This window comes from Hylobates moloch, unplaced genomic scaffold (genome assembly GCF_009828535.3).
Source record: "Hylobates moloch isolate HMO894 unplaced genomic scaffold, HMol_V3 SCAFFOLD_14, whole genome shotgun sequence".
Lineage (NCBI taxonomy): Eukaryota > Metazoa > Chordata > Mammalia > Primates > Hylobatidae > Hylobates > Hylobates moloch.
The window spans coordinates 96,602,423-96,629,997 of NW_026652289.1; the positions used below are offsets into that span (position 1 = coordinate 96,602,423).

Below are 27,575 nucleotides of genomic sequence, written 5' to 3' on the forward strand. Positions count from 1 at the left end.
AATAAAATTAAACATAGACACTGTACTCTGGTTGGCAAATCTGCTTCTCATAGGGATATGGATTAGCAATTCTGAAATGACTTTATGTCTATCATGAATAAGTAATATATTATAGATAATGAAAACCAAAAAGAGAAGTTATAGTACACATAATCAAAGGAAGAATAATAGAATTAACCTGGTGGCATTGGACTGGAGAAAAAAGGATCTCTATTAACTCACGGGTTTTATTTTTTTAAAAAAAGGTCAAGGCTGGGTGCAGTGGCTCACGCCTGTAATCCCAGCACTTTGGGAGGCCGAGGTGGGTGGATCACTTGAGGTCAGGAGTTCGAGATCCGCCTGGCCAACATGGTAAAACCCTGTTTCTACTAAAAACACAAAAATTAGCCAGGCATGGTGGCATGCGCCCGTAATCCCAGCTACTCAGGAAGCTGAGGCACAAGAATCGTTTGAACCCGGGAGGTGGAGGTTGCAGTGAGCAGAGATTGCACCACCACACTCCAGCCTGGGTGACAGGGTGACAGAGCAAAATTCCGTCTCCAAAAAAAAAAAAAAAAAGTCTAGTGCAGTAGCTGATGCCTTTAATCCCAGCACTTTGGGAGGACGAGGTAGAAGGACTTCTTGAGCCCAGCAGTTCAAGACTAGCCTGGGCAACATAGCAAGACAACCATCTCTAAAAACACATTATATATATATAATACATATATACAAACACATACATATGTATGTAAACATAGACATTAAGTATAGATGGTTGAGTATACATTAGTGTAGTATGCATACATATTAGTATCTATCTATCCATCCATGTATATATTTTTCTAGCTCTCTATGCTAAGAGGGCTGAGAAGTGGTGTCATCTCAATAGCAATGAGCACACCTAGTGCTCAGATCTTGGCTGCCAAATACTATCCTCCAATATAAGGTAACAGGGCTAGGAAAGGGGAAATTCAGGGTAAGTATCTTGGGGTACCAGGAGAAGTGCTATATCTAAAAAAAAAAAAGCCAGGCACAGTGGCTCATGCCTATAATCCCAGCACTTTAGGAGGCTGAGGTGGGAGGACTGCTTGAGCCCAGGAGTTCGAGACTAGCCTGGGCAACATATTGAGACTCCATCTCTACTAAAAAAAATTAAAAAATTAGCCAGGCATGGTGGCTCATGCCTGTGGTTCCAGCCACTAGGGAGGCTGAGCCTGGGAGGCATGATCAAGCCACTGCACTCTAGCCTGGGTGACAGAGTGAGACCCTGCCTCAAAAAAAAAATGAAAAAGGATAGGGACCTGTCAAAAAAGGCAAAGGACCCAATCTAAGAGAGATCTCAATGACCAAAGCTGGAACAATTTAATTGATAAAATAAATAAAGATAGTAATGAAGAATAAAAGAAATACCCATAAGCCCATAATAAATAAATGATTAAAGTAATAAATAAATGGGAGAGGAGAAACAATACTTCCTTCCCTATAGAAGAATTCTAGTTAATAAGTATAGAAGGAAGGAAAGAAATGGAGAATCACTACTAGAACACAACGATACTTGCTGCAGGCAAGAAACAGTAATGAACACTGGGCAAATATCAGCAGGAAAAGTTTAAGGAGAAGCAGGATATATGAGTGGCCTCAAAGCATCTGCCCCAACACAATGACATTCATTAATTACAAAGGGAAAACAGTAACTTTACAGTGGATAACATGGCAGACATCACGTTAAGCAACTGGTCATGGCCAGCAATCTGCAAAAATCCAATATAGTCAAATAGTACAAGCACTCATCTTAGAGACATCTGTGTTCAAATCTCACTTCAAATTCCAAAAGCCACTTCCTGGCTGTGTGACCTTGAGCAAATCTACTTAATGACTCTGAAGTTTGGCTTTCTTATTTGGAAAATAGTGATTATATCACCTGCCAACCCATAGGGTTGGTGTGAAATTTAACATGAGAAAATCCACTTCAAAGTGCCGAACATTTTGCTTAACAGATCAGATGACCAATAAATGTTAAATAAGTTAATTCCCTAGTTTGGTATTAAAAGCCCTCCTAATTGGCCTAATTCTTCCCCACCTTTGTCCCAACTAGTATCTTCTCCTCAGTTTTGCTCTCCATGCTGCCACCAATGAGTCTCCTCTAAGACCTGGCACCATGCCTCTTTTTAAAAACACTACAAGCACTCCCCATAGCACACCAGTTAAATGCAAGAGTTTTAGGATTAGATGTGAATCTAAACCTGATAATCATAATAAATTCACAGGCCAAAATAGAAGCTTTTAAAGTATCTGCTATTTTCACTAATCTATGCCATTAAAAACGCTATCAGGATAGAAAACTGAGTTTGCCATTTTTACCAATTTAGTAAGTAAAAATTCTAGGTAAGTTCAAAATTTAACTTCCATTGGGAGTTTACTTCACAGTAAACTTACACTTTTGAACTCCCTTCACTTTATGCCAATGACAACAAATGAAAGTGAGATCTCACCTTTCCTTCCTCGAGGTGAAGCAGGAGGACTTTATCTCCTGGCTTATAATCTTTGAGCAGCTCTGCTGACTTCCAGACTTCCTCTGGATCAGGTATCCAAACCCTGGCAAACTAGAAGACAAAAAGAAAAAAATTTAAACTAGCAAATCAATTATTTTACAATAATATATAAACATATGATAACTATTTATAATTAAACAATTTATGAAAAAAGAAATCTTGGCCAACATGAAATTCACTTTTTTTTTTTTTTTTTGAGACAGAGTTAAGCTCTTGTTGCCCAGGCTGGAGTGCAGTGGCCCAATCTCAGCTCACAGCAACCTCCGCCTCCTGGGTTCAAGCAATTCTCCTGCCTTAACCTCCTGAGTAGCTGGAATTACAGGCGCCTGCCACCACGCTCAGCTAAATTTTTTATTTTTAATAAAGACGGAGTTTCACCATATTGCCCAAGCTAGTCTCCAAACTCCTGACCTCAGGTGATCCACCCGCCTCAGCCTCCCAAAGTGCTGGGATTACAGGTGTGAGCCACCAGGTCCAGCTGAAATTTACTTTTTAAATTAGTAAACAAAAAATATTTTAGCCCTCATAGCACCACCATTCCCAAATTATATAAAAAGTGTGTTCTGAAAAAACAGTTATGATCAAAGCTTGACTTTGCTTTACACAGTAAATGCCACCTGAAAGTATAATTTTAGGTTAAAATGTACACATAAGATCTATTTTTGAAGCTATGGTGTTGTGGTTCTGCCAGTTTCAACAGCACAGCCATCTTTTTATGGCTGGGTTTACAATTTGGATTTTTTTTTTTTTTTTTTTTTGAGACAGTCCCACTCTGTTGCCCAGGCTGGAGTGCAGTGGCACGATCTCGGCTCACTGCCACCTCTGCCTCCCGGGTTCAAGTGATTCTCCTGCCTCAGCCTCACGAGTAGCTGGGACTACAGGCATGCGCCACTGTGCCCAGCTAATTTTTGTATTTTTATAGAGACGGGGTTTCACCACGTTGGCCAGGCTGGTCTCAAATTGACCTCGTGACCCACCCGCCTCAGCCTCCCAAAGTGCTGGGATTACAGGCATGAGCCACCGCGCCCGGCCCACAGTTTGGATTTTTTTATTGTGGTTTGCATCTTGTGCTCCGCAAAGCCTTAGTGATTTCTCAGACATCCTTCAGGAGCCATCACAGTAGGGAGAAGAGGAGAATAAAAATAACAAATTTTTAAAAACTGAAGAAACACTGTTGTTCAGCATTTTGCCTTCATTATTTTATAAAGATGAGTGGGAAATGGTAAAAATGGCACAGCCAGTCACTAATAAGCTTAGCTCCTGTAGCCTCAACATCATGAAAAAGGCATGGTAATCATCAGGGATTCCTAAAGCAGCAAATATTTTGCCTCAACTAGACACTCTCTGGACATAAGCCAGAAGATTATGTGGTCAATTTTGAAGAAAAAGAACAAAATATACTAACATGCATAAATCTTTCAAATACCGCATTGAAGAAGTGTTTTATGTGCTTGGACTCTCTGGGAAGAAATTTCCCTTTAAAACACGCATACACTAAACCTAAATGCCCATTTTCATGAACAAATCACGTATGAAAACAGGAATCCTAGATTCAGCCAGCAAAGGAAAGACATGACACAATCATGGCTGGCATGGGCCAGACTGAACCCAGTCTCTGGCCTGTATCTGTATCCTCATTTCATGTAAATTCACCTCTCGATTTCATTTTTAACAATGATCAGGGTACTAATTTACTTGGAGCCTTGAGAAGGAGCATTTGGATTTGAGTATGTTAAATATGGGGCAACTTCCAAAAGAACTGTGATAATGTAATGACTATTCTAAGTACTGGGCACAAAGTTCTATAAGCTTGTAACAAGGTCATTCCCAAGTACAAGAGAAATTTGTATGACCCAGTGATGAACTTACAGATAGGAGAAAGCGAAAAGAAAGTGGGTGAACGAAAGTACAGGTAGATCTGAGATTCAAGATAATTTAAATTAAGAAAAACATTTCAGCATGCCATGCCACTGTCCTGGATATTATGTTAACCTCTTTTTTTTTTTTTTTTTTTTTTTTGAGATGGAGTCTGACTCTGTCACCCAGGCTGGAGTGCAGTGGCGCGATATCAGCTCACTGCAACCTCCGCCTCCTGGGTTCAAGCAATTCTCCTGCCTCAGCCTCCCAAGTAGCTGGGACTACAGGCACGTGCCACCACGGCCGGCTAATTTTTTTATATTTTTAGTAGAGACAGGGTTTCACCGTGTTAGCCAGGATGGTTTCTATCTCCTGACCTCATGATCCACCCGCCTTGGCCTCTCAAGGTGCTGGGATTACAGGCATGAGCCACCGTGCCCAGCCTATGGTAACCTCTTTACTGACAAATATTTTCAAGCCTTCCTATTGGGAAGCTGCTGTGGTATATTAACATAGTTTCCAAACTACCAGACTTCATGGCTGGTAAAATTTTTTTTTTTAAAGTTTGGGGACTGATATAAGGTTATTAACTAATTTTTAGTCTTGACAAGTAAGATTATACAACCATTAATTACTGGCAGCACTTACAGACAAGTAGAGGCTAAGGCCCTCACACTCAGCAGAGGCAACATAAATACCAATTTACTATCTAATATCACCATCATTTTATAAAATAAAGGAACAAGAAAACAGTAGGACAAATAACCATCACAGTTTTTTTGTTTTCTGTTTATCTGACACAGGGTTTTGCTCTTGTTGCCCAGGTTGGAGTGCAATGGCATGATCTCGGCTCACTGCAGCCTCCGCTTCTGGGGTTCAAGCGATTCTCCTGCCTCAGCCTCCCAAGTAGCTGGGATTACAGGTGCCCGCCACTACACCCGGCTACTTTTTTGTTGTTGTTGTATTTTTAGTAGAGACAGGGTTTCGCCATGTTGGCCAGGCTGGTCTCAAACTCCTAGCCTCAGAGAGTGAGCCTCCCACCTTGGCCTCCCAAAGTGCTGGGATTACAGGCGTGAGCCACCACGCCTGGCCTGGCCATCACAGTTAACATACAAATCCCTTACCGTGGTCTACAAGGGCCTTCATGATCTGTCCTTTCCTTCCCCTGCCAACCTCTAAGCTGGAGCCGTGCAGATCTTATTTTAGTTCTTCAGGAACACAGTTTTGTTTGCTCCTGTCTCTAGACCCTGGCTCTTGTTAAGCCCTCCATAACGTACTTCTCCCAGATCTGCTTATGTCTGCCTCCTTCTCTGTCATATGATAGCTCAAATGTAAACCTCTTCAGAGAGGCCTTCCCAGATCTTTCTAGTGGAAATCAATCCAAACTACTATTACCATTCTCTATTTTACATTCTTCAGCACTCTTATTCACTATCTGAAACCACTTGCTGTTATGTTCTTGTTTGTTTACTTATTTACTGTCTCTCTTCCTTCATTAGAACATAAGTTCTGTGTCTGTGTTGTTCAACACTGCAGGCAGTACTTAGAACAGTACCTGACACAGAGTTGGTGCTTAGTAAGAACCTATCGAAAGAAGATCAAAATAAAAGGCATCTCTTTAAATTGAATATAAGTAGCACAATTAAAAGCTCATTCAATTGCTTTAATTTTCTCTTATTATTAGCAACACATACAAACTTTTAATCTAAACAGTTTGCAGAGGAAAGAGTATGGAACTAGACTACGGGTTCTAGTCCTAGGGCTACCAGATGGGCCTTGGCCTTTATTTCAGGCAACAATAAAATGAGGATGACAACAATAGTCTTCTAGTTTATTGCAAAGGCTTACACACATAGAAACTTCATGAAAAGCATAAACCAATATATACATACAGGGTGGAGTTGTTACTGTTTTTCCCATAGGAAGTGATTTCTAATGTCATATATCAAACATGTTACTGAAATTTGTTTTACAACTTTTTTCCCAGGTACACAGTCCATAAACTGAGTAATATCTGTACACATCACTAAAGCCTTACTCATGCAATAAATATTTCTATGTACTAACTGCTCCCACTCTGAAGCTTACTTTACAAAGACAGCATTTTTGTAGCTTTCTCTGGAAGGCATTACTGGTTCCAGAAAAGATATATAAATATAAAGAGATTAAGAGTCGGGCCAGGCACGGTGGCTCATGCCTGTAATCCCAGCTCTTTGGGAGGCTGAGGCAGGTGGATCACTTGAGCTCAGGAGTTGGAGACCAGCCTGACCAACATGGTGAAACCCCGCTTCTACTAAAAATACAAAAATTAGCCAGGCATGGTGGTTCGTGCCTGTAATCCCAGCTACTCAGGAGGCTGAGGTGGGAGGATTACTTGAGCCCAGGAGGTGGAGGTTGCAGTGAGCTAACATCACGTCACTGCACTCCAGCCTGGGCAACAGAGCAAGACTCCATCTCAAAAAAAAAAAAAGAGAAAGAGAGAGAGAGATTCAGAATCATGAAATGACCTATTACCTTGACTGATGAAAAGACAAAAAAGGAAAATGTGTCCAAGTGAGTTTGTAAAAGCATGACGGACCAGTGCCTAAACATGAGGAGACTTTAAATCTAGAAAGTGCCTTCATGCTCTGTGTTAGTAGGGAGCTCCAGCTCAGATTTCCACAAGTATTTTGCAAAAAGTAGATACTTTGCCAAAGACTAGATTTCCAAGGGCTAGATGTTAACAACACTTACAGATAAGCAGTGGGAGGATAAGGCCCTCACATTCACCAAAAGCAAGATATTTAAACACTGAACACCACCCTGATAACCAATTTCCTCTATCTTAGCTTTACCTCTGGGGAAAGCATCCAAGGAGAAATAGGTCAGAAACCATTCTATTATTATCATTGCCTTTCTGTGGTTCTTTTCCACCTTAACCAATGAGATCAGTGACTCTGCAGAAACAACTATGCCAGAAGGGGGTCAGTTTGAGGATATATACCTTAGATGCTCAAACAGGGAAATCTCAACCTGACATGCCACTTCCTACTGCTTTCATCACTTCCAACCCTGCCTCCCACTCTTCCCCCAGGCCGCAACGCAAATACACATGGCAGGAATAGAACTAAACTTTTCCAGTCACATCCGGTGAGAAGACTGGGGGAAGGCAGGCAAGAAGACAAGGCCACTGGAACGCATGAGAAACCTAGAAATGGGACACAGTGTGAGTCGGGCAGGAATCAGAAACAAGGATAGCCACTGCCCACTTAGTCTGCAGAAGGCCCTCCTGGTGAAAAAGAAGCAGTTAGAAAACGATAACCCTGGCCAAAGTGAATCAAACTGGACACAGCCCCAGCAAGGCAAGGGAAGGCCCCTGTTGGGAGACAGGACTAGCTGGATTTCCTAGGCCGACTAAGAATCCCTAAGCCTAGCTGGGAAGGCGACGAAGTCCACCTTTAAACATGGGGCTTGCAACTTAGCTCACACCTGAGCTATCAGAGAGCTCACTAAAATGCTAATTAGGCAAAAACAGGAGGTAAAGAAATAGTTAATCATCTATCACCTAAGAACACAGCGAGAGGGACAATGATCGGGATATAAACCCAGGCATTCCAGCCGGCAACGGCTACCCTCTTTGGGTCCCCTCCCTTTGTATAGGAGCTCTGTCTTCACTCTATTAAATCTTGCAACTGCACTTTTCTTTTGGTCCGTGTTTGTTACGGCTTGAGCTGAGCTTTCGCTCGCCGTCCACCACTGCTGTTTGCCACCGTCGCAGACCTGTGGCTGACTTCCACCCCTCCGGATCCAGCAGGGTGTCTGCTGTACTCCTGATCCAGCTAGGCGCCCATTGCTGCTCCCAATAGGGCTAAAGGCTTGCCATTGTTCCTGCATGGCTAAGTGCCCGGGTTCGTCCTAATCGAGCTGAACACTAGTCAGTCACTGGGTTCCACGGTTCTCTTCCATGACCCACGGCTTCTAATAGAGCTATAACACTCACTGCATGGCCCAAGATTCCATTCCTTGCAATCCATGAGGCCAAGAACCCCAGGTCAGAGAACGTGAGGCTTGCCACCATCTTGGAAGCAGCCCGCCGCCATTTTGGAAGAGGCCCGCCACCATCTTGGGAGCTCTGGGAGCAAGGACGACCCGGTAACACTGTCTTGTAGCTGGATTTTGTCATGATTAGCTAACAAAGGGTTAGCCTCTCTTTCAGTGATCCCCGTTTCTTCTTCTCCACTCACACTACTCTAGATCTAGCCCCTCATTATCTTGTGAGAGTCTCTCAAACATCTCACTTATGCTACCTGAAACCTTATTTTAGTTATTTATGAATGTACCTACCTTCCGTCCAGACTATATACTCTTTCAAAGCCATCTTTGAATCCCCTTTGAGGTCAGCCAAATTCCTGGCCCATAGTTTGTGGGCAGCACATGTATGTTGATTTTATTTAAGACTGAGATAAGGCAAGGCAAGGAAAAGAGATGAGAAAAATTGGCAACATTCCACAGGCTTAGCTCAGGATTTTCCGTGAAGCCATACCAGAGTTTGAGGCACCAAGCAGGGTTGAGATGGGGCATGAATCAGAGGCTTAAAGAAGAGAGATTCATGAAGTAGTAGGTAAAGAAAAAGTAAATAATGATGTAGAAACTGGTAGGAGAAGGAAAAAGAAGAGCCTGAGATTTGAGGTATTGTGATTAAAGAAAAAAACCTAGAGAGGGAGAAATGAGAAAATAAACCTAAACTACATAAAACGTAAACACACATGAAAGATTTGTGACAATTCAAATGAACCACTTGATAAAAAATCAGAATGAGAATAAAATGAAGATGGACTAAATTTTATAATAGCTAAAATCTGAGAAAATAATGCTAGCACAGATTTAACCTGCATAATAGCTTGCAAGGAAAATAAAAGACATCTGTCCTTCCACAATACAATTTAATGAGGCCTGCCTGGCAGCAATGAGGTAATTTTGACAGAGTCTAAAAGAAGAGTACTAGAAAGGCAGGTTCAAGGGACATGCTGGCACCGGAACATGCCAGAGAGGGGCACCAAACAGTGTTGGCTCACCCAGCACTGCCCTTGCACCTTCTTGGGGGTTACACTCAGCCTTGCATGTTTAAGGAGGCACCAGTCATCTTTTTTTTTTTTTCTTTTTTTTTTGAGATGGAGTCTTGCTCTGTTGCCCAGGCTGGAGTGCAGTGACGCAATCTCCGCTCACTGCTACCTCTGCCTCCCAGGTTCAAGCGATCCTCCTGCCTCAGCCTCCGGAGTAGCTGGGATTACAGGCATGCACCACAACACCTGGCTAATTTTTGTATTATCAGTAGAGACGGGGCTTCGCCATGTTGGCCAGGCTGGTGAACCCCTGACCTCAGGTGATCTGCCCACCTCGGCCTCCCAAAGTGCTAGGATTAAAGGCATGAGTCACCGCGCCTGGCCCACCAGTCATCTTTCTTTTGGTATCTTACCGCGATGACAACGCTGAAGAGGCCCTTGATTGATGCAGATGACTCACTGGAAGTTTTGCTAACTTGCGTTTTGTCTGTCAAGGAACACTGAGGGTGTGGGCACCAAAAGCAGTTGCTTCTGATGCCCCAGACACTTTGGGAACAAGACTAACAGCACTAACAGAGTAAACTGACCAGCCCTCAAAAGCCAAAGAATTTGACCCATATGATCTTCTCTCTTCTCCCCCAACTCCCATATACATTATTTGCTTTATAGCACATGTGCACATCTTTATTAGCTTCTGTATTAAGTCACGAGCAGCTTGGCAATTCAGAATCGGCCATGGCTCACTTTCGATGGCCCATTGTGAATGTTTGCAAAAATGAGTGCTTTATGTCACAATTCAAACAAGCATATTACAAAAACTAAGTGCTCCTCTGGGCTTTGAACTAAAGCAGGAAAGAAATCCTGAAACGTCACCAATACCCCCTCCTCTGAAATCTGACATTAATGTGGATGTTCCATATGATTACTAAGTAATTCATATAGCCCTTAGAGCATGTTTTTGGTATAAAAAATTCAGGAACTACTATTCTAAAAGCACATGATGAGCTCCTCAGAAAAAAGGAAGCAAAAATTATTAAAGAAACAAGGAAATCTAGAAAATTGCCCCCCTTAGTAAAGGTATATTTTGTACTTTTTAAATTTGTTATGAAATATGTCATACAAGAGGATGTGTGTGTGTGTGTGTGTGTGTCTGTGTGTATACATAAATAATTTGTTGAATGAAAGAATGATGTAATGAACTTCCATATGCCCACCACTTAGGTTCATAAGTAGAACATTACTTATACTATTGAAGCCCCTTGATGGAATATATTCTTAAACATTTCATCGCCCTCCCCACCAATTTTCACTTGCCACTTCTATTCTCTAGTCACAGAAAACTATGGGTTTGCTATATCCTGAACAAGCCATGCTGTTTCACACTTGTAAGCCTTTGCTGTAGCTGTTTCTTCCATCTGAAACACAATCTCTTCCCTCTTCAGCAGCAAGCTCCTATTTATTCCTCAATTCTGTGTTCAAGTGCCACCTCCTCTAAGAGGCTTTTCCTGACTTCTCCTCATTTGGCCCTCCATTCTCAACATCTCTATTACCTTATACGATCTTCTGCTAGAATCCTTATCCCACTAAATGACTTTGGGTGCCTATCTCCAAAGACTGTGAACTCCTTGCAAGGAGAGCTGCATCTTTTTCAACTTTGTCTCTTCAGCAGGGACTGCCCATAATAATTTTTCAAAAAACTTTTGTTATATGAGTGTTCTTAGCTTCCAAGAGGGTGGACAAAAAGAATTATCGGTCTTACCAAACACTCCCAAAATCTTAAAGGCTCTGTAATTTCCAGAAACAGAGAAAGATGCATGATGCATTAGACAGTTATGTAAGAAATATTTGTGTGACAGAAGGAAAAAGAGCTAGGCATGTGGGGAGCAGAGAAGTAATGAGAAATCCTTTTCTCTCCTCCCACCCCCGACAAACCCACAACTCTTCCCTTCATGTTCATGTGTTTAGAGTGGAAGCTACCCCGACCTCCAGAACAGAGATTCAGTCCCCATCGAAACCCTACCACAAATTCCTTCCTCAGAAGGAAAAGAAATGCTGGCGCCACCACCTCCACCAGCCATCTCCTGGAACAGCAAGGAGGGGGACAGATGGGAAGAAAGGAAAGCCAGAGGGTCTAGATCACGGCAAGGGGTCACAGTAAAATGGGGGTAAGAGAAAAAAGGGGTGTGGAGTGCTGAACACATGGTGCATTCTGGGTAGAGTCGAGAAGTGAAGAGCAGAAGCGTCCTGTACCTCACCGTAGCGTCACAGAAATGCTGCCGAGGAGCTGAATGACAACCAACTCTGCTTGATAGCACTTAGCAAAGGCTTATAAGGAACCAGAGCTAACATTTTTTGAGCACCTTTTGTGTGCCAGTAGAGGCCCAGGTATTTTACATGTATAATTTCATTCAAATAATCACAATAACTAACCCCAGTACTAACCCATTTTAACAGCTACTGAGGCTTAAACCTTAAACATGATGGAGATGAAGTTCCAAGTCTACTCTAGAAGGCATACATTCTTTCTACTCCACGATGCCCACCCATTGTTAAAACAGTTTTGTTTTTTGGTTTTTTTTTGAGATGGAGTCTTGCTCTGTTGCCCAGGCTGGAGTGCAGTGGCACGATCTCGGCTCACTGCAACCTCCACCTCCCGGGTTCAAGCGATTCTCTTCCCTCAGCCTCCCAAGTAGCTGGGACTACAATACAAGTGCATGCCACCAAGCCTGGCTAATTTTTTGTATTTTTAGTAAAGAAAGGGTTTCACCGTGTTAGCCAGGACAGTCTCGATCTCCTGACCTTGTGATCCACCTGCCTTGGCCTCCCGAAGTGCTGGGATTACAGGCGTGAGCCACCGTACCTGGCCAAAACAGTAGATTTTATTAAGAAGGAATTCCCCTCCTCCACCCCCAAATTGTTCTTGGTATCATAATGAAAATAACTATTAAACTGGCCCATGTCATTTGGTGAAACTTAAGAATGTCTCATCTAAGACAACATGTCAAAGCCATGCCAATCAGCTTGCCATCCATCCTGCAGTGTTTCAATGAGCTCTGACAAGAGAATGAAGGCTCTACTAAAAATGAGGTTAGTTAATAACAGCAAAAAAACAACCTGAGGATGCTGAAGACTAAAATTTTAATGAATGAGCTCAGGTTCATGAACTTCTACAAATGAACAAAATCATAGGGTTGACTTAAAATTTTTATTTTTTTGCTGACTCTGCAAGTTACCTTGCATATACTGTGAAATGTACCTGGTTTAAAAGTAAATCACGCTTCACTTTGGGAGGCCAAGGTGGGTAGATAACGAGGTTAGGAGTTCGAGACCAGCCTGGCCAACATGGAGAAACCCTGTCTCTACTAAAAATACAAAAATTAGCTGGGCGTGGTGGTGGGTGCCTGTAATCCTAGCTACTCAGGAGGCTGAGGCAGAACTGTTTGAACCAGGGAAGCAGAGGTTGCAGTGAGCTGAGATCGCGCCATCGCACTCTAGCCTGGGTGACAGGGCAAGACTCCATCTCAAAAAAAAAAAAAAGTAAATCACACTTTGGGAGGCCGAGGTGGGTGGATTGTGAGCTCAGGAGTTCGAGACCAGCCTGGGCAACATGGTGAAACCCTGTCTCTACTAAAATACAAAAAATTAACTGGGAGTGGTGACACGCACCTGCACAGTCCCAGCTACTCGGGAGGCTGAGGCACAAGAATTGCTTGAACCTGAGAGACAGAGGCTGCAGTGAGCCGAGATTGTGCCACTACACTCTAGCCTGGGCAACAGAGCAAGACTGTCTCCAAAAAAAAAAAAAAAAAAAAAAAAAAAGAAAATCAAGTTCAAGTCAGCTCCCACCAGACATTGAAATTATCATTTTAAATTTAGGAAGAAAACAAGAACTTGCAAATTGATGGATATGCTTTGTCACCATTAAGTAGCAAAAATTAAATATCTCTTTATATAGGGGTCTTCCTCCCACATAGACTATCACCCTGATAAATGATGTAGTGATGAAAGAAGTCATGGGTAATTTTTTAAATTTTAACTAAAATGTCTTAACATGGTAAGATTTAAGGAATCATGGAATTAAACATCAAACAACACATACATTATATGAGACAATATGGATAAGGTGCCAAAACAGTACCTGGGAAATAATAGGCAGGTGCCAGTATGTATTTCCCTCCCACTTATAACAGGCAGCTCCCTTTGTATTGCTCCCCAGCTTTGGGAATCGACACTTCTAGGTCTGTTGCTAACTTGGGAAATGACACAGTTTGGATATTTGTCCCTGCCCAAATCCCATGTTGAAATGTAATCCCCAATGCTGGAGGTGAGGCCTGGTGGGAGGTATTTGAATCATGTGAGCAGATCCCTCATGGCTTGGTACTGTCTTTGTGATAGTGAGTTCTCGTGAGATCTGGGCATTTTAAAATGTGTTGCAACCTCCCCCCACCTTCTCTGTCTCTTGCTCCTGCTTTTTGCCATGTGATGTGTCTGCTCCTGCCTTGCTTTCCACTGTGAAAGCTCCCTGAAGCCTCGGTAGAAGCAGATGCTGCCATGCTTCACGTACAGCCTGCAGAACCGTAAGCCAATTAAACCCCTTTTCTTGTAACTTACCCAGTCTCAGGTCTTTCTTTATAGCAATGCAAGAATGAACTAACACAAAAAATTGGTACTGGGAGTGAGGGATTGCCTCACATACAGATAACTGAAAATGTAGAAGCAACTTTGGAACTAGGTAACAGCAAAGGTTGGAAGCATATGGAAGGCTCAGAAGAAGACAGGAAGAAGAAAGAAAGTTTGGAATTCTTAGAGACTGGTTAAATGGTTGTGACCAAAATGCTGATAATGATCCAGACAGTGAAGGCCAGGCTGAGAAGGTCTCAGATGGAAATGTGGAACTTATTGGAACTGGAGCAAAGGTCACGTGTGTTATGCCTTAGCAAAGAACTTGGCTGCATTGTGGCCCCTGTCCTTGGGGATCTGTGGAACTGAACTTCAGAGTGATGATTTAAGGTATCTGGCAGAAGAAATTTCAAGGCAGAAAAGCATTCAAGATGTAGCCCGACTGCTTCGAACAGCCTACACTCAGGTACAGGAGCAAAGAAGCGACTTAAAGTTGGAATATATATTTAAGCAGGAAGCAGAGCATAAAAGTTTGGAAAATTTGCAGGCTGGCCATGTGGCAGAGATAGCTTTTTCAAGAGAGAAATCCAAGCAGGCTGTGGAGCAGCAACCATTTGCTAGAGAAATTTGCATAACTAAAAGAGAGACAAATGCTAATAGCCAAGTCAATAGGGAAAAGGCCTTGAAGGCATTTCGGAGACCTTCCCAGCAGCCCCTCCCATCCCAGGCCCAGAGGCCTAGGAGGATATTATGGTGTAGAGGGCCAGGCCTAGGGCCCCACTACCCTGCACAGCCTCAGAGCTCTGCTTCCTGCATCCTGGCCACTCCAGCTCCAGCTCCAGCCAAGGGTCAAAAAAGCCGGGGTACAGCTCGAGCTGCCACTTTGGAGAATGCAAGCCATAAGGCTTAGCAGATTCCATGTGGTGTTAAGCCTGTAGGTGTACAGAATAAAAAGTGAAGAATGTTTGGCAGCCTCCGTTTAGATTTCAGAGGATGTATGAGAAAACCTGGGTGCCGAGGCAAAAGCCTCCTGCAGGGGCAAAGCCCTCATAGAGAACCTCTACTAGGGCAGTGCCAAGGGGAAATGTGGGGTTGGAGGCCCTACACAGAGTTGCAAGAGGGCATTGCCTAGTGGAGCTGTGAGAAGGGGGCCACCATCCTCCAGATGCCAGAATCATAAATCCACTGGCACCTTGCACCTTCAGCCTAGAAAAGCCACAGGCATTCAACTCCAACCCATAAGAACAGCCCTAGGGGCTGAACCCTACAAAGCCACAGACAAAGAGCTGACCAAGGCCTTGGGAACCCACTCTTCCTATCAGTGTGCCCGGATGGGACGTGTAGTCAAACGGGATTATTTTGGATCTTTAAGATTTAATGACTGCCCTGCTAGGTTTCAAACTTGCCTGTAGCCCCTTTCGGCCAATTTCTCCCTTTTGGAATGGGAGAAATGTCTATACCCCATGGTATCTTGGCAGTAGTCAATTTGTTTTGATTTTATGGGCTTAGAGGTGGAAGGAGAAAAGTCTCAGGTAAGACTTTGGACTTGGACTTCTGAGTTAATAGTAGAATGAGTCCAGGCTTTGGGGGACTGTCGGGAAGGTGTGATTGTATTTTGCAATGTGAGAAGGACATGAGATTTGGAAGGGGTCAGGGGAGGAATGATATGGTTTGGATACTGGTCCTCACCCAATCTTATGTTAAATTATAATCCCTAATGCTGAAGGTAGGGCCTGGTGGAAAGTGTTTGGATCATGGGGGCGGCTCCCTCATGGCTTGGTGCTGTCTTCGTGATAGTGAGTTCTCGCAAAATCGTTATCACTCACTCACACTCTTGCTCTCTCTCTTGCTTTCTCTCTCCCCAATCCTTGCCATGTGATGCGCCCACTCCCCTCTTGCCTTCCACCATGAGTGGAAGCTTCCTGAAGCCTCCCCAGCCATGGTTTCTGTACATCCTGCAGAAACGTGAGCCAATTAAACCTCTTTTCTTTATAAATTCCCAGTCCCAGGTATTTCTTTATAGCAATGCAAGAACGAACTAATACAGAAAACTGGTAATGAGGTGTGGGGCATTGCTATAAAGATACCTGAAAATGTGGAAGTGGCTTTGGATCTGGGTAATGGGCAGAGGTTGAAACAGTTTGGAGGGCTCAGAAGAAGACAGGAAGATGAGGGAAAGTTTGGAACTTCCTAGAGACCTATTGAATGGTTATGACCAAAATGCTGATAGGGATATGGACAGCGAAGGTGAAGCTGAGAGGGTCTCAGATGGAAATGAGGAACTTATTGAGAACTGGGATAAAGGTCACTCATGCTATGCTTTAGGAAAGAGACTGATGGCACTCTGCCCTTGCTCTAGGGAATCTGTGGAACTTTGAACTTGAGAGAGAGATGATTTAGAGTATCTGGTGGAAGAAATTTCTAAGCAGTAAAGTGTTCAAGAGAATCAATCTGGCTAGATTTAAGAAGATGTATGCAAAAGCCTGGAAGTCCACACAGAAGCCTGCTGCAGAGGCAGAGCCCTCATGGAGAACCTCTAGTAGGGCAACGTGGGAGGGAAATGTGGGGTTGGGGCACTGCCTAGTGGAGCTGTGAGAAGAGGGCTACTGTCCTCCAGACCCCAGAATGGTAGACAGTGACAGCTTACACCATGTGCCTGGAAAAGCCAAAGGCACCCAATCCCAGCCCCTGAGAGCAGCCGTGGGGGGCAGAGCCCTGCAAAGCCACAGAGGTGGAGCTGCCCAAGGCCTTGTGGGCCCACTCCTTGCATCAGTGTGCCTTGGATGTGAGACAGAGAGCCAAAGGAGATTCTTTTGGAACTTTAAGATTTAATGACTGTCCTGCTGGGTTTTGGACTTGCATGAGGTTTGTAGGCCCTTTCTTTTGGCTGATTTCTCCCATTTGGAAAGGGAGTATTTACCCAATGCCTGTACCTCCATTATATCTTGGAAGTAACTAACTTGTTTTTTATTTTACAGGCTCGTAGGCAAAAGGGACTAGCCTTGTCCCACATCCAGAGACGGAGAGCCAAACGAGATTCTTTTGGAACTTTAAGATTTAATGACTGTCCTGCTGGGCCAGTGGCAGAATGATACGGTTTGAGTCTGTGTCCCAACCCAAATCTCATGTCAAATTGTGATCCCCAGTGTTGAAGATGGGCCCTGGTGGGAGGTGACTGGATCATGGGGGGAGGATTTCTCCTTTAGTGCTGTTCTTGTGATAGTGAATTATAGCAAGATCGGGTTGTTTAAAAGTGTGTAGCAGCACCTCCCACCCTTTCTTGTCCTCATGCTCCAGCCAGATGTGCCTGCTTCCCTTCACCTTCTGCCATGATTGTAAATTTCCTGAGGCCTCCCCAGCCATACATCCTATATAGCATGTGGAATTGGGAGCCAATCAAACCTCTTTTCTTTATTAAGTACCCAGTCTCAGGTATTTCTTTTTCTTTCTTTCTTTCTTTTTTTTTTGAGACAGAGTCTTACTCTGTTGCCCAGGCTGGAGTGCAATGGCACGATCTCGGCTCACTGCAACCTCCGCCTCCCGGGTTCAAGCGATTCTCCTGCCTCAGCCTCCCGAGTAGCTTGGATTACAGGCATGCGCCACCACGTCCGGCTAATTTTTGTATTTTTAGTAGTGATGGGGTTTCACCATGTTGGCCAGGCTGGTCTCGAACTCCTGACTTCAAGTGATCCACCCACCTCAGCCTCCCAAAGTGCTGGGATTACAGGCGTGAGCCACCGTGCCCAGCCTCAGGTATTTCTTTATAGCAGTACGAGAATGGACTAATACAGAATGTTACACATCTTTCATGATCTGGCCCTGTCAACTTCTCCAGTGTCATCTCTCACCTCTCCTGGCCTTGCATTCAACCCTCTTAACAACTGCAAACACCAGCTGGTTCCTCCGTATCTATCTCTACTCAAATTGCCCAGCAAGCCGTTTCCCCCATCCTCATCACCCATATAATACCTATGTATTCTTTAAGGGCTCACCTTTCAGCAGCGTTTCACCACTGACCCTGGCAGCCTACCTGGAACACTCTGGCCTGGCATGGTTCCTTCCCGCCTCTCTAATCATTCCTTTCCCATTTCCTGTGCCAGCTCTACCTTCTCTATCCTATCTGTAACTATGAGAATTGCCCAGACTTCTAAGCTAAGTCTCTTCTCTCTTTTAATGTGGTGTTAAGAATGCAGGCTTGCTAGGCTGGGATTATAGGCTCATGCCTGTAATCCCAGCACTTTGGGAAGCCAACGGAGGAGAACTGCTTGAGTCCAGGAGTTCAAGATCAGCCTGGGCAACATAGTGAGACCTCACCTCTACAAAAAATGAACAGAATTAGCCAGGTGTGATAGCACATGCCTGTAGTCCCAGCTACTTAGAAAGCTGAGGTTGGGAGAATTGCTTGAGCCTGGGAGGTCGAGGCTGCAGTGAGCCAAGATCTTGCCACTGCACTCTAACCTGAGCGACAGGGCTAGATCCTGTCTCCAAAAAAAAATTGAATTCAGACTCAGGCTTTAGAGCAGGGCATGATGATGCACATACCTGTAAACCCTGGTACTTGAGAGGCTGAGGTGGGAGGATCACTTGAGCTCAGGAGTTTGAGACCAGCCTTGGCAACATAACAAGACCCATCTCAAAAATAATAATCCCAGTTCAGGATAAGACTTTCTGGGTTTACTAGCCCTGTGGCTTTCCTATGTATTGTCTACAATGAGGGTAATAATACCTACCACATAGGGGTATCATGAAGATTAAATCAGTTATATATGTGAAGTACTCAGAACAGTGCTTAGTACATAGGAGGCAGTTGATGTGTGAGCTATTCTCATTAATAATATTCTTTTCAAAAAAAAAAAATTAGAGATGGGGCTGGGAGCAGTGGATCACGCCTGTAACCCCAGCACTTTAGGAGGCTGAGGTGGGCAGATCCCTTGAGGTCAGGAGTTCGAGAACAGCCTGGCCAACACGGTGAAACCCCGTCTCTACCAAAAAAAATACAAAAATTAGTTGGGCATGGTGGTGCACACCTGTAGTCCCAGCTACTCGGTAGGCTGAGGTGGGAGAATCACTTGAACTCAAGAGGTGGAGGCTGCAAGAGCCAAGATTGTGCAACTGTACTCCAGCATGGATGACAGAGTGAGAACTTGTCTCAAAAAAAAAAATTTAGAGACAAGGTCTCACTGTCACCCAGGCTGGTCGTGAACTCCTTGGCTCAAGTGATCCTCCCATCTCAGCCTCCCAGAGTGCTGGGATTATAGACGTAAGTCACCACACCTAGCCTATGTTAATATTGTTCTTATGATTAGATTGCACTACTGTGGGTTTTTTTTGTTTGTTTGTTTGTTTTGAGACAGGGTCTCACTCTGTCGCCCAGGCTTGATTGCAGTGGTGTGATCATGGCTCACTGCAACCTTCACCTCCTGGGTCTTATTATTTTTATATTTACATTGTATCCCACCCACTCTCAGGAGTTTAAATGCCAATTTTTCCCAAATTTCTATCTCTACCTAGACTTTTCTACTGAACTCCAGACCCCTAGATCCACATTACTTCCTAAAATCTCTATTTAGATGTCTCATAGACATCTTAAATTCAACAAGTCCAAAGCAGAACTCATCTCCTACCTCTTTTTAAATATGTCCTTCCTGCAGCATCCCCATCTCAGACAGACACCTCTACCCAGTTAGTTGCTCTTGGGAAAAAAACTGATACTTAGGACTGCCCTCTCCTTCACTCCTATATCAAATCCATCACTAAGTCCTATCTGCAATATTAGAACTAAATTTTGTCCCCCTCTCTCCATCTCTACAGCCACCACCAAATCCTAGCCAATATTCACTCTAATGCTAGAAATAGTTCTCTCTCAAGCTTTCCTCCCCCAACTCTCTATTTAGCAGCCAAAGTAATGTTTTTGAAATGGAAAAACAGGACAAAAAATGGAAAAATGATGCCTCATCCTTGCTTAAAACCCTTTAAGAACTTTGGCTAAAACATTCACATAACCCCTTTGAGCCCTGCATTATTCGGCACTTGCCCTCAGAAGGTTCGGAGAACCAACCCCATCTCATGACATTCCCTACTACCTCACTGCTTAGCCCCTCTCTTCACCCCACCCAAGGGCCGTCTGCACTACCTGTCCTTTAACTGCTTAAACAATCCATGCTAGATCAAGCCTCGAGATTTTCTCTCTTGCTTTTTCTTGGCCTGGAATCCCTAGTTCACTTGTTTCCTGACTCCTCCTTACCCTTCGCATCTTAAGCTTTAATATCCGTTACTTGGAAAGACCTTCCCTGACGTGTCTATCTAAATTAAGCTCCACTGGTATGTTTTCTCAGATAACCCTGTACTTTTTCTTCACTGTGAAAACTATGAAGATAGGAAGGTGTCTGTTTTACTCAAACTGATGCCCACAGCCCAACATAGTGTCTGATCTATAATAGATGCCCAGTAATTACTTATTGAATAAATGTATGTCATATTTCATTAAATCTAAGACACTAACAATAAGATGCATTCCTACTATAAAAAATAACGTGTATGTCAGAATTGAGTAAATATAGGCAGATTCTTCTCCAAAATGGTGGCACAGAAGCAAGCTGGTTTCACCACCCCCTCCCCCCACTGAAAACCAAAAACAAAAATATAATGCCAAGATTATCACCAGCAATATCCCAGAATTAAAATGAGAATGAGACAGTTCTTAGGGCCACAGAGAAGTACAAAAAAAACTCTGAGCAGATGGTAAGATAATCAGATTCCTATATCAATGACGCAGCTCCACCAAATCTGTCTGGCACCAAGTGCGAGGAAAATTTCCCCCGACTGAGTTTCTACACTGGAAAAAATGAGATCAAGATGCAACTTCCCTGCCATCTTGGGTTACCTGACAGAAGACCTATCTTTGCCTCAACCCACAGGAAGCATCATGAGTGCCTGAAGGGTGAAATACCCCTGAGGACAGCCAGAAACAAAGAGAGGATATAGCACCATCATCCTGGGCCCTGGAAACTCTGCTCTTAAACTCAGAGGAGACTCCAAATCACAGTTCAGCAGTATCATACTGTAGGAGGTATATTCCATAATTCCCCTGTGCCCAAATCCCTAGCCAGCCTTTCCACACTGACAGGATATTCCCTTTGGGACCATCCTCATTCAGGATGGGCAGCACTCAGATCATTTACTAGAGCCAGGTATGGTGGTGCACTCCTGTAATCCCAGCTACTCAGGAGGCTGAGGCAGGAGAATCACTTGTACCTGGGAGGCGGAGGTTGCAGTGAGCCAAGATTGCGCTACTGTACTCCAGCCTGAGCAACAAAGTGAGACTCCACGTAAAAAAAAAAAAAAAAAAAAAAAAAAATAGCCATAGGAGAAACAAAAAAGAATAAAAAGGAATGAAGCTCTGCCAAGGAGATATTGAAAATTACCCTAGCCGGGCACGGTGGCTCAAGCCTGTAATCCCAGCACTTTGGGAGACCGAGGCGGGCGGATCACGAGGTCAGGAGATCGAGACCATCCTGGCTAACACGGTGAAACCCTGTCTCTACTAAAAATACAAAAAATTAGCCGGGCGTGTTGGCGGGCGCCTGTAGTCCCAGCTACTCGAGAGGCTGAGGCAGGAGAATGGCGTGAACCTCGGGAGGCGGAGCTTGCAGTGAGCCGAGATCGTGCCACTGCACTCCAGCCTGGGGGACAGAGCAAGACTCCATCTCGAAAAAAAAGAAAAGAAAATTACCCTAAAAGACTAAACCTAAGAATTATTGTGTTCAAGAGGGAGTTGAGTAAGAATGAGGGAAAGAAAGCTTATTCAAAGAAATATTAATAATAAGAGAAAACTTTCCAAAACTTGAGAAACATAAATTCCAGGTATAGGAAGGTCATAGAATACCACATACATTTGACCCAAATGAGGCTACCCCAAGACATATAATAATCAAATTCTCAAAGGTGAAGGACAAACAGAGGGTCCTAAAAGTAGCAAGGGAAAAGAAGCAAACAACATATAAAGGAGTTCCAATTCATTTTGCAACGGACTTCTCAAGCGAAAGTATATGGGCCAGAAGCGAGTGAAAGGACATTTTCAATGTGCTGAAAGACAAAAAAACCTGCCATCTTAGAATGCCATACGCAAAAAAGCTATCCTTCAAACATGAAGGAGAGATAAAGTCCTTCCCACAAAACAAAAGTTGAGAGAATTCACCACCACCAGACCTGTCTTATAAGAAATACTAAAGGGAGTTCTTCAATCTGGAAGAAGAAAAAAAAAGCAAAACACTAATGTGAAAAAACAAAACATGTGAAGGTATAAAACTCACAGGTAAAAATAGGTACACAAAAAAACCTCAGAATAATTGAAACTGCAATGGTGATGTGCTTTCAACTCATAACTAGTGTAATGTCTGGAAGATAAATCTATCAAAAAGAAACAGCAGCAGGAACCTGTTAAGAGATAAGCAATATTAAATATGTAAATTGAGACAATAAAAAGTGAAAAGGTAGGGGGAATGGAATTAAATTATAGAGCTTTTTTTAAAAAAAAGTATTTCTGCATTTCTGTCTTGTCTTTGTGATCTAAGATAGTCATCTCCTTGACATAACTTATTATATCTATAAGGTGTTTTCTATAAGTCTCATGGGAACTACAAAGTAAAAACTTATGAAAGATACAGTAAAAATAAAATGCAACAAATTAAAACACACTACTAGAGAAAACTACTTAACCACAAAGGAGGCTAGCATGAGAGGGAGAAGAGAGAATAAGAAAATAATTATAAAACAAGCAACAAAATGACAGTAGAAAGTACTTACTTATCAGTAACACTGAATGTAAATGGATAAAATTCTCCAATCAAAAAAGATATATGTGGCTAAATCAAGAAAGAAACAAGAGTCAACAACTATCTGTTGTCCCTAGGAAACCCATTTTACCTATAAAGACATACGTAGACTGAAAGTGAAGGGATGGAAAGAGATATTGCACGCATGTGGAAACCAAAAAAGAGTAGGAGTAGCTATACTTAGATCAGATAAAATAGACTACAAGTCAAGACTGTAAAAAGTAACAAAGAAGGTCACCATATAATGATAAAGGGATCAATTAAGAAAGAAGATACAACAATTATTAATATCTATGCACCCAACACCAGAGTACCCAAGTATATATAGCAAACATTAATAGGTCCAAGAGAGAGATACAGTGTAATAAAATAAAAGTCAGAGACTTCAACACCTCACTGTCAGTAATGGACAGATCACCCAGACAGAAAATCAACAAGGAAACATCAGAGTTAAACTACAGGCAAACAGGCCTAACTAACATTTACAGAACATTTCACCCATTTGCAGAAGAGTACACATTCTTTTCATCAGCACATGAAATATTCTCCAGAATAGAACATAACTTGGGCCACAAAACAAGTCTCAACACATTCAAGAAAGAAGAAACCAAGTATCTTTTCTGACCACAGTGGAACCCTGGAAAATTCACAAATACATGGAAATTAAACAACATGCTCCTGAATGACCAAAGGGTCAATTTAAAAAATTAAGATGGAAATTTAAAATTTCCTTGAAAATACAAAAACAGTAATACAACATACCAAAATCTATGGGATACGACACAAGCAGTACTAAGAGAGATGTTTATAGCAATAAATGCCTACATCGAAAAAGTAAAAAGACTTCAAATGAACAATCTAATAATGGTGCAGGTTAAGGAACTAGAAGAGCAAGAACAAATCAAATCCAAAATTGGTAGAGGAAAAGAAATAATAAAGACCAGAGCAGAAATATATGAAATTGAAACTAAAAAAAAAATACAGAAAGTCAATGAAACAAAAAGTTTACTGTTTGAAAATACTGACAAACCTTGACCAAGGCTAAGATAAAAAGAGAGAAGACCCAAATAAATAAAATCAGAGACTAGAAAGGAGACATAACAACTGAGACTACAGAAATACAAAGAATCATTAGAGACATTATAAAGTACTATATGCCAACAAATTGGAAATCCTAGAATAAATTGATAATTCCTGGACACATACAACCTACCATAATTGAATCATGAAAAAATAGAGAACCTGAGCTAATAATGAGTAATAAGTAATAAGATCAGAGTCATAACAACAACAACAACAAAAAAGAAGCCCTGGATCTGATGGCTTAATTGCTGAATTCTATCAAACACTTAAGGAAGAACTAATACCAATTCTGCTCAAACTCTTCAAAAAAATTGAAAAGCGGGGAATAGTTCCAAACTCATTCTACAAGCCCAGCTTCACCCGATACCAAAATCAGAAAAGGAGACAACAAAATAAGAAAACTACAGGCTAATATCACTGATGAATACAGATGCAAAAATTCTCAAAAAAAAAATACTAACCCAACTGAATTCAACAACACATTAAAAAGATCATTCACCATAATCAAGTGGGATTCATCCCAGACATGCAAGGAGGGTTCAACATACACAAATCAATAAATGTAATATATCACATTAACAGAACCAAGAACAAAAACCATATGATCATTTTGATATACGTTAAAAAAGCATTCAATAAAATTCAACATCCCTTCATGATAAAAAAAAAAAAAGAAACCTCAACAAAGTGGTTACAGAAGGACTATATGTCAAAATAATAAAGGCCACATATGACAAACCCACAGCTAACATCATTGAATGGGGACCAATTGAAAGCCTCTCATCCAACATACGGAACAACAAAAGGATGTCTACTTTTACTTTTATTCAACATAATATTGGAAGTCCTCACCAGAGCAATCAGATAAGAGAAAGAAAGAAAAGACATCCAAATTGGAAAGGAAGAAGTCAAATTATCCTTGCTCACAGATGACATGATCTTATATTTAGAAAACCCTAAAAACTCCACCAAAAAAAACTGTTAGAACTGATAAACGAATCTAGTAAAGTTGCAGGATACAAAATCAACATACAAAACCAGTAGCATTTACATATGCCAACAGCAAACAATCTGAAAAAGAAATCAAGAAATTAACCCCATTCACAAAGGCTACAAATAATATAAAATACCTAGAAATTAACTTAACCAAAGAAGTAAAACATCTATACAGGGAAAACTATAAAAACACTGATGAAAGAAATTAAAGAGGACACACAAAAAAATGGAAAGATATTCCATGCTTGTGGATGAAAAGACTTAATTTTGTTAAAATGCCAGTATTACCCAAAGCAATTTACAGATTCAATGCAATCCATTTCAAAAATACTAATGATATTCTTCACAGAAACAGAAAAACAATCCTAAAATTTATACGGAACCACAAAAGACCTCACATAGACATAGCAATCCTGAGCAAAAAAAAACAAAGCTGGAGGCATGACACTACCTGACTTCAAAATATACTATAAAGTTGTAGTAACCAAATAAGCATGCATGGTACTGGTGTAAAAACAGACACATAGACCAAGGGAAAAGAATAGAGAACACAGATATAAATGTATACATTTACAGCCAACTCATTTTTGAAAAAAGCACCAAGTACGTACAATTGGGAAGGACAGTCACCTCAATAGATGGTGCTGGGAAAACTGGACAACCATATGCAGAAGAATGAAACTAGACCCCAGTCTCTCAACATACACAAAATATCACATCAAAATGGATTAAAGGCTTAAATGTAAGATCTGAAACTCGTAGAAGTAAACATTGGGCAAACATTCCAGGACATCAGTCTAGATAAAGATTTTATAGCTAAGACCTCAAAATTACAGGAAAAACAAAAATAGACAAACAGGACTATGTTAAACTAAAAGGCTTCTACACAGCAAAGAAAATGATTAACAGAGTAAAGAGATAACCCACAGAACTGGAGAAAATATTTGCCAACTTTTCATTCAACAAGAGACTAATATCCAGAATATACAAGGAACTCAATTCAACAGCAGAACAAAACAAAACAAAAAACAAACAAATAATCTCATTAAAAAGTAGGCAAAGGGGCTTGGTATGGTGGCTCACGTCTGTAATCCCAACTCTTTGGGAGGCTGAGGCAGGTAGACTGCTTGAGCTCAGAAGTTCAAGACCTGCCTGGGCAACATGGCAAAACCCTATCTCTACAAAAAATACAAAAATTAGCCAGGCGTGGTGTAGTCCCAGCTACTTGGGGGCTGAGGTGGGAGAAGCGCTTGAGCCCAGGGAGGTTACAGCTGCAGTGCACAGTGATCGCACCAGCCTAAGTGACAGAGTGAGTGAGACCCTGTCTCAAAAAAAAAAAAAAAAAAGGTAGACAAAGGATCTGAACACACATTTCTCACAAGAAGGCATATAAATGGCTAACAGGTATATGACAAAATGCTCAACACCACTAATCATCAGAAAATGCAAATCAAAACTACAGTGAGATATAATCTCACTCCCGTTAGAATGACTTTTATCAAAAAGGCAAAAAATAACAGAGGCTGTTGAGGATGGGGAGAAAAGGAAATTCTTATACATTGTTGCTGGAAAGGTAAATTAGTATAGTCATTATGGAAAAGAGCATGGAGATTTTTCAAGAGACTAAAAATAGAACTACCATACAATCCAGTAATCCCACTTCTGGGTATTTATTCAAAGGAAAGGAAATCAATATGTCAAAAGCATATCTGCACCCTCATGTTTACTGCAGTACTATTAACAATAGCTATGATATGGAATCAACCTAAGTGTCCACCGACAGATCAACTGATAAAGTGTTATGTATACATAATAGAATACTATTCAGCCATAAAAAAGAGTAAAATCTTGTCATTGCAGCAGCATGGATGAAACTGGAGGTCATTAAGTTAAGTGAAATAAACCAAGCATAGAAAAGCAAATATCACACACTCATTCATATGTAAACTACAAAAAAGTAGATCTCATGGAGGTAGAGAATAAAATTATAATTACTAGAGGCTAGAAGGGTGTCTGTGGCAGTAGAGGGACAAAGAGAGGTTAGTTAATGGGACAAACATACTGTTAGAAGAAATAACTGCTAGTGTTCAATAGCACAATAATAGGGTGACTATAGCTAATGACAATGTATTATGTATTTCAAGACAGCTAGAAGAAGAAGATTCCAAATATTCCTAACGCAAAGAAATGATAAACGTGGCCGAGCACAGTGGCTTATGGCTGTAATCCCAGCACTTTGAAAGGCCGAGGCAAGTAGATCACTTGAGGTCAGGAGTTCAAGACCAGCCTGGGCTGGTGACATGGTGAAACTCTGTCTCTACAAAAAGTACAAAAATTAGCCTGGCAAGGTGGCATCTTTACAAAAAATACAAAAATTAGCTGGGCATGGTGGCATGCACCTGTAGTCCCCGCCACTAGAGAGGCTGAGGTGAGAGGATCACTTGAGCCCAGGAAGTCAAGGCTGCAGTGAGCCAGGTGTGCACCACTGCACTCCAGCCTTGAACAAAGCAAGATTCTATCCCCCCCAAAAAAAAGAAAAAGAAAAATAATAGAAATAATAAATGTTCAAGGGGATGGATATTCTAAATATCATATTTGATCATTACACATTC

The 27,575-nt window shown here is 41.9% G+C and overlaps 1 protein-coding gene across 2 annotated transcripts in view; it reads right to left on the reverse strand.

Annotated features, from left to right (window-relative positions):
• Window positions 1-27,575, reverse strand: part of MYO5A (myosin VA) — a 223,721-nt gene that overhangs the window by 119,655 nt on the left and 76,491 nt on the right. For both annotated transcript variants that reach the window (XM_058427106.1, XM_032174208.2), the window contains exon 2: window positions 2,472-2,582. In XM_058427106.1, coding sequence (XP_058283089.1) covers window positions 2,472-2,582 — 111 coding nt within the window. The remainder of the gene's footprint in view (window positions 1-2,471; window positions 2,583-27,575) is intronic.